The sequence below is a fragment of the Anoplopoma fimbria genome, chromosome 11 (assembly GCF_027596085.1).
Source record: "Anoplopoma fimbria isolate UVic2021 breed Golden Eagle Sablefish chromosome 11, Afim_UVic_2022, whole genome shotgun sequence".
NCBI lineage: Eukaryota > Metazoa > Chordata > Actinopteri > Perciformes > Anoplopomatidae > Anoplopoma > Anoplopoma fimbria.
The window spans coordinates 17682883-17693666 of record NC_072459.1 but is presented as its reverse complement, the minus strand read 5'-3'; the positions used below and the strand labels follow the sequence as shown (position 1 = coordinate 17693666).

General features: G+C 41.2%; 1 protein-coding gene across 1 annotated transcript; it reads left to right on the top strand.

Annotated features, from left to right (window-relative positions):
* Nucleotides 1–245: 245 nt before the first annotated feature.
* Nucleotides 246–10367, top strand: prkar1aa (protein kinase, cAMP-dependent, regulatory, type I, alpha (tissue specific extinguisher 1) a). The gene is made up of 11 exons (XM_054607404.1): nt 246–307; nt 2965–3152; nt 3303–3470; nt 4535–4626; nt 4708–4769; nt 4862–4908; nt 5262–5420; nt 5517–5577; nt 5676–5797; nt 6441–6522; nt 6664–10367. The coding sequence occupies exons 2-11, from the start codon at nt 2979–2981 to the stop codon at nt 6834–6836; spliced, it is 1140 nt and encodes a 379-aa protein (XP_054463379.1). The 5' UTR covers nt 246–307; nt 2965–2978; the 3' UTR covers nt 6837–10367.
* Nucleotides 10368–10784: the final 417 nt, after the last annotated feature.

The following is a 10784-nucleotide window of genomic DNA, read 5'->3' as shown; positions in this document are numbered from 1 at the left end:
TGAAACCATCAAGCAATTATCAAAAACAAAAAAGACCATTAATTTTCTGTTGATTGGCTAATCAATTCCCTGACTTATTGTTCAGGCTTAATACTGAAAGTTATTTTCAGTTTCAGCACAATAACCAAAAATCGAGGGCTTGCCATAGTTGTATGCATTGTGTACATGTGTTGTTAAGTAACTTAATTTCTCAGGTAGACATACTATTTTTGAAGGGAAACTTTTATTATGAAAAAACCGAGGCGGAAGTAGTGGTTTTCAGCTGGCAAGAAGAAAAACAATCAGGACACACGTCATTTCATATTTGGTGAGGATTTTTGTGTTGTTTGCAGTGTGAATCATCTGTTGTGTCTCTTTTATGGGTACATTTTCACAAAGCTTTTCACTTCTTTTCTGACTTTTAGGCTCTGTTTCTGCCATTGTTTTGATATAGGACAGTGAGTGCTAAGGGTTAGCTCGCTAAGCTAATTGATGGCTAATTCATGTGGTTACTTTTCAAAATGGCTAATCATAACACATCTTGAGGTGTAATAACAGCGACATTATTGTAACATGAGATTGACTGACGCTTCGTTTGCAGCCGAGCAGCGTTAGCCAGATGAAAAGCAACGTAAGCAAAGTTAACTAGTGTTGGTTAGCTAGCTAGCTAACTGTTCATCACGTTGTATTTAACGCACACTAACGTTAACCAACTCAACAGCTAGCGCTCACATTTCTTTCACAAAATTATGTCTGACATTATTGTGTAAGATGCATTTCAGTGTTGCAGCTTCAGAACCGTAACGTTGCCTGATTCAGTGTCATTTACTCTAGAAAACGTTGCTGTGCAAACTTTGGTTGTTGGACCCCTCTGACCCGATCGCAAAGCACCCTTTGTGCCATGACCCCTGTTAGAGGATTATAACACATTTACATTACTCAAATGATGTACAACCAACTCAAACACAGTGATCATTTTGGGGATTCAGGAGGTCTGGGGCCCCTCAGCAGTTGCCAGCATTGCTTGGTTGCCAATTTAAGCCTTGTATGTTTTGGAAGTGTCAAATCTTTGTTGTGGCTAGGGGTCAGCCGGTGTGGTTTTACATTACATTACATTACATTACAGTCATTTAGCAGACGCTAAGTGCATCTCCTTTCTTAAACAAGCATCTAAGAGCATAAACCAGAGCAAAAGTACAGTGCAGAAACAAACTAATACGAATACAATAAGTGCTAAGTTCTTTATAAGTTCTTTTACCAGGGCCACTACCAATAATTACTAATCGAGCAGACTGATTACCGATATTTTGGAGCTGACAACAATTTGCAATAGAAATGAATAGGCAGAAGTGTTGGCATGATACCAAAACTTCCTGGGATTATGAAGCCAAGTGTTACTGTACAGTTCTCTGCTTTATCAGTGAAGTGTACGAGCTAGAGTGCAGACTGCTGACTCAAATGAACACGTCCAAAGCCAGTTGATGTGCTTCAGCAAGTCTGCCTCATACATCTTCGGTATGAAACATCTGTATCCTCACCACACTCCACTAGTATAAACTGTTATAATATGGTCATGGGTCACATCTGTCGCCCACGTCCAAAAAGCTGTCTCACTGCGTCCACTGGCAGTTCTCGTAGTCATAGAACTGGAGTTAACGTGCATTTAGTTACTACTATTTTTCTTTTGTAATTTTCTTGCTGCCATGGCAGCACCTTCAGATGACAAGGATTTGGCTTCTCCCTTGCCGTGAGGTAGGAGGCAGAGCATGGTGCGGACACAATGCAGAGGCAAAGCGCAGTGCAAGGACACTTCATCAAAACGATGCTACGTCACATAAAGCTCTTATCTCATTGGTTGCGCTTTGAAAGGTCAGCAGCAACTGAGGTCAAAGTTGAAATGCTTTAAAATTTGAGCGGTGGGTCATGGAAGGTTAGCGCTTTTCACCTAGGTGAGAACGCCATAGGAAAACAATGGCAGAAGCAGCGCAGAGTGATTTTACTCTGATCATGTGGGGGCAGCTTTACCAGCATAAAACACTGGTTGTTTTTGCAACTTCAGTGTAAAGGATTGCGATGCTTGTTGCAACGTCAGCTAGGCCTATGTCCGCTGCCTTACGTTCAACACACCGCTCCTCTTGCTCGCTGAAGCAGCTCCAGTCTGAATTAATCTTTGCCTGTGACGGTAGCCTTCAGTAGTGTTGATAGTAACAAGTAGTTCTTAACGAGTTCTTTCACTGACGTTTAAACAGAAGTTTAAACTAGTCTAAAAGTTAGAAAACACTCAGGAAACAGATTGAAAATTACAATTATAATTTCATTTTTAAGGATAAACATTGTATAAAAGAGCCATTTAAAATTGTTGATCACATTTTTCAGTAATCAATAACTTCTCAGTGTTGGCTCCGGTTGCCAAGTTAGGAATGCGCCTCACAAACCTTGTGTGCGGTGTTATAATATTTGATGAACCTCCAGGGGGGACTGTGGTCTAAGAAGAGTCATGGTTTGGAACTGCTTATAGGCCACCATTAGTGTCTATGCAAGTTTTATTACCTTCCACTTTCACTTCCCCCCTCCCCCTCCCTCTCACTCTCAAACACACACACACAGTCAGCGACGTGGTACTCAGCCCTCGAATGTCTCTGTAATGTTAATGTGTTGCAGTCTTCAGTCCAAAAGTCAAAATGTATTGAAAAAAGATTGAATTTACCAAATCCTCGTTTTTATCTTACAACATGTTCTGCTTGGATCCATATTTATTGGTGCTTAGCCTTTCAAAAATACAATTTCACTGCTGCGTTACATTAACATAACCACAATAACAATAAATCTATTTAATTCTTGACCTTATAAATGATGCTTGATTGATTTGTCCTATTCTTACTTGGCATGCTATCTGTAACTTTTAATCCTAGGTGAAATCTACACAAATCCGAATGGCACAAACAGCTTCCTGATTTGTCGGTGTGTTTTCATCTCTCCCTCCAGTTCACAAGACAAATATGGCATTGCGCAGTACAAGAAGTGAGGAGGAGCGGAGCTTCCGAGAGTGTGAGCAGTATGTCGAGGAACACGGCATCCAGCAACTGCTCAAGGAATGCATCGTGAAGCTGTGCATGGCCCGGCCTGACCGGCCCATGAGCTTTCTCAGGGAATACTTTGAAAGAATGGAAAAGGTGGATTCTGACTCACGTGACAGCATGTCGCTTTGATATCTGTGCTCAGTCAAACCTTTCAATTCACCCAGACTAGTTATTTACTGAAGTAAGAGCAGTCTATTTTCTTGAGTATCACTGGTGTGGTTTTGTGTACCTGTCTCCCTGCAGGAGGAGGCCCAGCAGATCACTTTGCAGCAGAAGTCTAGCTCGAGGTCAGACTCACGTGATGACGAAGTTTCTCCACCCATGAACCCTGTGGTGAGGGGTCGGACCCGGAGAGGAGCCATCAGTGCTGAGGTGTACACTGAGGAAGACGCTGCCTCTTATGTCAGAAAGGTCTGTTGTCTTGTTTTCATATTTTCATTCACACACCTTCATACTGTCCTTACAGCTGCACAAATCAATAGTTTTACACTATCAACCTATCAACAACCAACTACTGTGGATCGGGCAGGTCGGGTTAGATAATCAACATTTGGATTATTGGAGGATGGGTTGGGGGCGAGTGAAAAAATACAAATTTTAATTATTTATATGGAAAATATTAATTACATTCTCTAAAATGTGGACATAGCAGAGCAGGGCTGCTGTCCTCTGCTGCTCCACAGCTTAATGTTTCATCAGAAGAGAGATGACAAGTAAACAACAGTGTCATTAATTATTTACGAAGCTAGAAGTTTAGTTCTGTTTCCTTTGTCAAGTTTCTAACTCCAGTTTATAGTTTTGCTTCTCGAATGCACCCAAATAATTGCGGCAGTTATTAACTGTGTATATTGAAATATTTATTGAAATCACCCTCTCTAGGCATTAAAGGCTTGGAGAGGACCAAACAGCCCACCCTAGCAAAATATGAGAGCTACAGTAGCTTAGAAAATAGAAATACGGTGCACTGACTCGAATTCATTTACTGTTTATCTGCTCACAATTGGATCAAGAATTAGCTAGTTAGCACAACTCGCGGAGAACACCCTGCCACTAAGAGACTACTTAGCTGGGAGGAGAGAGAGAGAGAACAGCTCTGGAGACGGACCTTCAGTTGACATAGGGGCCATGGGTGTGCTAGCTTGTGCTGTCGGGTTGGTTCTAAATCTGCAAGATAACCACGCCCCATTCATTCACATGTAGCTGATGGAAATAAAAAGAGCTGTTAAATAAATGTGGCATTAGGAAATTAAAGTCCCCTGAAAAATAAAAAAACCTGTTATATTTAATGCTTCATTTATTTATTTCAGGATTTATTTCATAGCTATTCTTATATATTTCATAGGCATATTTGTTAATCTGATATGAATTAATGTGGCTTTCCATACAAGCCATTTGACTTGCCATTGATATAGATTTTAGTCTATTGTAGTCACTGAAATGGTCCTGTGACATCTAAAATAGCTTTTTCACCCAAGGTCATCCCAAAAGACTACAAGACCATGGCGGCTCTGGCCAAAGCCATGGAGAGGAACGTGCTGTTTGCCCACTTGGACGACAATGAGAGGAGGTAATGGCACCAAGCAGCCGGGAGTTCAACAGGCCTTTTCGATGCATTTCCACCTAATCAGCTTGTTTTCTGTCCCTCCAGTGACATTTTTGACGCAATGTTTTCTGTCAACTACATTGCTGGAGAAACAGTCATCCAACAAGGTGAGTTTTACACACAGCATTTTATTTGAAGACTGTTGTTTTTTTTTCTTGCGTTCATTCATTCATGGGCCTCTTCATTGTTCCTGTTCCAGGTGATGAGGGAGACAACTTCTATGTCATTGACCTCGGAGAGATGGATGTAAGATCTCTTTCTTCTGTTTTTGTGTATTTTTGAAATGTGGAAAACACTGGCAAGTGTTATTACGAATGTAAAAAGTTATCTTTCGTTTTTATTCTACTAAGAAGAACAATTCAATTCAGTTTATTTTGTATAGCCCAAAATCACAAATTACAAATTTGCCTCAGAGGGCTTTACAATCTGTACACATGCGACATCCACTGTCCCGGAACCCCACTATCAGCCTGATAAAGACTATTGTTCTGTGGAGTTAGCATCATTTTGTAATATTTTAGCTGTAATGGATTGAGGTAAAACTTGTGTCCCTGCGTTGCCATTAGAAACCTGGTAACATCTGTTCTGTCTCCTTTTAGGTATATGTGAACAATGAACTGGTGACCAGCATTGGTGAGGGAGGCAGTTTTGGGGAGCTGGCTCTGATCTATGGGACCCCTCGAGCAGCTACAGTCCAGGCCAGGTCCAATGTCAAACTATGGGGCATTGACAGGGACAGCTACAGGAGAATATTGATGGTAAGCTGTGCAGTCGTACATGACAAAGCTGACCATAACGTTATGGGAATAATGAGTTGTGAGGAAATGTCACAATGTTTGTTTTTTGTTGTTTAGGGAAGCACTTTGAGAAAGCGCAAAATGTATGAGGAGTTCCTCAGCAAGGTGTCCATTTTAGGTGAGAACTTCAGTTGTTCATCATTATGACTGACTGGACCATCTTGTTTTTAAAGCAAAGCTGTCATTGACCTGATGACCTGTTGTGCTCCTGAACAGAGTCTCTGGATAAGTGGGAGCGTCTGACGGTGGCTGACGCCCTGGAGACTGTGCAGTTTCAGGACAGCCAGAAAATTGTGGTGCAGGGAGAGCCTGGCGATGAGTTCTTCATCATCCTGGAGGTACACACCACCTTCTGCAAGCACTAGGCAACCACAACCGCTTGGTACAGGACGTTTGGTTCAGCAAGCATTCTTTGGTGTGGTACTCCTGTTAAGCCAAAGATTAGTGTCTATTTAGCCCAAATAGATCTACATCTTTGCGACATCAGTTGTTAAGTTCCACCCAGAAAGCTAAGGCAGTGGAACAGTTGTTGTCTGTGAGAATAACCTGCTTGTGGGGTAAGTCCCTGGGTGAGTGTCATCAGTTTGGTGATGCAAATGAAAAAGCAAAACTGGAGCGGCCTGCATGTCTTATAATGATTAGTTTTAAAAATAAAATGTATATTTATTTAATATCATACAGTGTTGGAGCAGACATGTGCTGAGTCAGGTATGGTCACAGGTGTAGGGGATGAACAGGCTGTATTTATCACTGTTATAGAATTAACTTTTTGGGCCAATCATAGTAGACATAATCCATTAAGATGTCATTTGTCATATACAGGGAGGTAGCTAGAGCAAGTTAACTAAAGGGCAAAGATACTTTGAGAATTCAAGCCAACAAATGTGGCTACATGCAAACTTAGGGTTTAAAGCGAACATTTATTAAAAAAGTGTTGATTTCTGGGGTATGCAGTTCAAGATGTCTCTGTTGCGGTATCAGGGGACAGCAGCGGTGCTACAGAGGCGGTCAGAGGATGAGGAGTTTGTGGAGGTTGGCAGACTTGGACCCTCAGATTACTTTGGTAAGTCAGACAAACACAAGACCCTGACAGTCATCTGCCATCTACAGTACAGGAACTCTTTCTAGCAGATAGTGGCAGTCAATGTCGCACAGGACACCGTCAGTCTGACATGCCTGTGTGAACCTTCCCCATGTCCCCCAGGTGAGATCGCCCTGCTGATGAACCGGCCCCGTGCTGCCACTGTTGTTGCATGCGGCCCCCTCAAGTGTGTCAAACTGGACCGACCCCGATTCGAGCGAGTTCTGGGTCCCTGCTCTGACATCCTGAAGAGAAACATTGAGCAGTACAACAGCTTTGTCTCCCTCTCTGTCTGAGCTTGTCAGCTCTCCGACCCTCCTTTCCTCTGCTGCAGGGTCAACCAATGCACATCTGCTTCATTCTTACTTCTACACTCTCTTGTTGTTACCACAGCCACGTGACCCCAGACAAGAGGACTCCAATACATCTGTTAGTCCTCTTGCTTGTTTTTTTTTTTTTTTTTTTTTTTATGTTGTCAGGAGAAAATAGACACACTTTGAAAGTGTAGCTAAGATTTAAAAAAAGGTTTATGCATGTCTGACTGTGCCTTCATACTGATCACTGTGAGTAGATTATTAAAATGGGAATATTTATCCAAAATACAGAGATAACATTAAATAATCTAGACAACATATAAAGCATTTATAGAAAAATGTTGATCCAACAGCTGATGCAAAATGATTAGTCAAATTAAGACAGGATATGAACATGTGCATGGATGTAAAGATGGTTTTAGGTAATTTGTTCCATAGTTTGATGGGGGTTAACGAATGAAAACATTGTTACATTATCTGTTTTGCAGTATTAAGTCAAACATGTTGACAGTGTGAATGCACAGGTAGTAGCTTGGTTTGCTCTGGAGATCTTCAGTTTTCTCAAAGATGGTGTACAGATGTTTAATCCTGACTGAGGAGCTTTATGTTTTTGACGAGGTATGCCAACATTTGTGTGCCGATGTTGTTATTCAAGCTAGCGGCAAGGTTCTAGGGATGGCAGTGTTTGGGTCTTTGGCCCGGAATGAATATCTCAGCAACTATATAGTGATCCACTCATGTCTCCCTCCCAGTGAATTGTAATAACTTTGATGACTTTTCTTTTAGCACCACGAGGTCACAATTTAAATGTGTCCAGTACTTTGGTCTAGGACCTGCAAATGAATGACATTCCCTTCATCCTCAGCTGCAGTGCTAATTAGTGAATGTTAGCATGCTAACATGCTAAAGTCAATGGTATACACCTTCTAAACATCAGCGTGTTACCATGGTTATTGTCTGTTAGCCTGCTGTTGTTCAGCCCTCAGCATGGCTGTGCCCAGGTTTAACCCTCCAACTAGGGGGCTGTCCTCTTGTCCCAGTTGTCTTGGTGTAGCTTGTAGACACACCTCTCCTAGAGGGTTGCTTTGACATTGAGATACTTACTTTTTGTGCATCTGGTCACAGTTTGATAGGAGCACCAGCCATATGCCTAGGAACCCAGGAACAGAAATAAAAAGTTTATTTTAGTAAATTTCCAGTTAAACTTTTGGTACAGGTAAGCTGTACCAAAAGCCATCGACAATTTGGTCAAATTCTCATTTCACTGCTTATTTTAAATAGAGCTTCACCTCTGTGTAAGTTCTTACATTTTAATCAACATTTTTAGATTGCTTTTTGAACATGATTTCTTTTTTGTATTTTTTACATTTAATCATTAAATAACATTTTCTCTTTGTTTACCCTTTGCTCTGTAACTGTTACTATATTACACATTAAGTGTTTGTTAAATACTTTCTGAACACATTCTGAATGTCCAGGTATCCCTTTAACTCTGCTGACATCATGTGCTCTTGTGTTCTATTTACAGCTCTGCTACGAATCTATATATTTAGAGTAAATGACTATATTTTTTTAGGATTTTGTGATACACAAAACTATTTGATCAATGAAATTTGTTTTATATGGTGTTAAATTCACTGAGTTTGTCTGATCCCAACATTTAAAGGGAGTGCAGGTCAATACTTACAAAAGAGAAATGGTAACTCTTGGAAGATTCCAAGTATGATACTGACATGTTCCATATCGCAACATTTTTTTTTTTTACTAAATCAGCAAAGATGACAATAATTGGTTTTATAATCATTAACATATTTTAAATCCTACATATTACACTGCTTAAAGCATTGTTTTCTAAAAGATATACTCCAGGGATTTAGAATTTCACTTCCATAAAGCTGGGAACATTTAAAGAAGAAATGTCATAATCAAAGATGAGGTCCCGGGGTCGACCCCGAACTCGCTGGAGGGATTACATATCTCGTCTGGCCTGGGAACGCCTCGGGGTTCCCCAGGAGGAGCTGGAAAGTGTTGCCCGGGAGAAGGACGTCTGGAGGACCCTCCTTAGCTTGCTGGCCCCCCGACCCGGCCCCCGGATAAGCGGAGGAAGATGGATGGATGGATGAATGGATAAACCCTTATGGAAAAGTGCCAGAGGTGTCTTAAAAAATGGTAAATGGACTGTACTTATATATCTCTTTAAGTCTTCCTACCACTCAAAGAGCTTTAACACTATATGTCATCATTCACCCATTTACACCCATTCATACACTGATGACAGGGGATACCATGCAAGGTGCCACCTGCACATCAGGACTAACCAATCATTCACACCCGTTCATACATTCAGTGGGAGCAATTTGAGGTTAAATGTCTTGCCCAAGGACACACCGACATGGACCAGCAGATCCTCTGATTGAAGGACGACCCTGCTCTACCACTGAGACACAGTCGCCCCTAAACAGCAGCAGTCCAAACAGAAGCAGCCTAAGATGTTACAGTCTAAAGCTTTTCTTTAAACAGAAACTGTCTGGTTAAATAAGTAAATAGAGGATGAGGATTCAATGCAAAATGTTGGGTACTTGACAAAGATACACACTTTAATTAGTATAAGTATCAGAAAGGTATGGAGGTTCAACACACAGCCCTATCTAACGGTGAACAAATCTACGGGAAGCCCACTAGTTGGAGTGCATGGCACAGCGCATGGCAGAGCAGAGCAGGGTCGTCCTCCAATCAGAGGGTGGGCAGTTCGATCCCCGGCTCCGGCAGTCCATGTCGATGTGTCCTTGGGAAAGACACTTAACCCCAAATTGCTCCCTAAGGCTGTGCCATGGGTTTGTGGATGTGTGTGAATGTAAGTTAGAGTTAGAGTTCTGATGTGCAGGTGTAGCCCCTGTCATCAGTGTATGAATGGGTGAATGATAACATGTAGTGTTAAAGTGCTTTGAGTGGTCGGAAGACTAGAAAAGGGTTATACAAGTCCAGTCCATTTACCATTACTAGTTCAACCTGTGAGTTCCTGGCTTAAACTCATTGCTGATTGTTGTTTTGCAGATTTCTGTCACCTCCTCTCTGAATATCATCACTGTAGTCCAGCCGCTAGAAATTGGCAATCAGTTTTGGCCTAGACATTTATTTTGAGCTTGCAGTTTACACCCTGTGTTAAATGTCTATAATGTTTATCAGAGATGTCTTAATTCAGTAGTGTTGCACCCATTTTACTGTATGGTGTCATTTTGACTGGGTACTGTATTTGTTTTTTATCAGCTATGTCTTATGACTTTACAGTATTTCTGACTCACTACAAGGTCAAAAAGTAATTGTCACTGTGCTCCAGTCAGACCATCAGTGAGACTAAAGAGGAGCCTGCAGTGAGGCAGCAATGAGGACCTCTGTTCTACAGTCTGAGTGCCTTTATTCAGATGGACTAGACAGATTGTGCTTAACTGTTGGTGTGTTTGGGTTTCTCTGCTTACAGCAGTTCAAGCAATAAAGAGATCAGTGTTTTTCAGAGTTGTTGTTGTCATGTTTAAATGGTTCATATCCTTCAATGCACTTGTGTTTGATTGATTTCAGTGGTGGAAACTTAATTACATTTACTGGGGTACTGTATTTCCGTTTTCTGCTACTTTCTATTACAACTCTTTTACATACAACTATCTCAAAGAAAATCTGGTTTGAAAATCATTGAGTGTATACATCACAGCTCAGAGGTTCAGGATCACCTGCCACAGCAGGTTACTATTCCCATTCAGATGTTTGAGATGTGCATGAATGGTCTGAAACAAAAAGCTTTCCACAGTTCAACCACACTGACAACTGAAAGAGACTCTGAGCTACAGTTGAATAAGAAGAGAAGAAATCAGCAGTCATGGTAAAATAAACTGGAAGCTTAGACTTAAACAGGAACAGCTTCCTATTTCAGTATCA

What these genes read in the sequence shown, in the direction of transcription:
- prkar1aa (XM_054607404.1), top strand. Translation starts at nt 2,979, where the DNA reads ATGGCATTGCGCAGTACAAGAAGTGAGGAGGAGCGGAGCTTCCGAGAG. An exon ending in ACTTTGAAAGAATGGAAAAG is followed by an intron (nt 3,153 to 3,302) that starts GTGGATTCTGAC and finishes GTCTCCCTGCAG; the next exon opens with GAGGAGGCCCAGCAGATCAC. An exon ending in TTGACCTCGGAGAGATGGAT is followed by an intron (nt 4,909 to 5,261) that starts GTAAGATCTCTT and finishes GTCTCCTTTTAG; the next exon opens with GTATATGTGAACAATGAACT.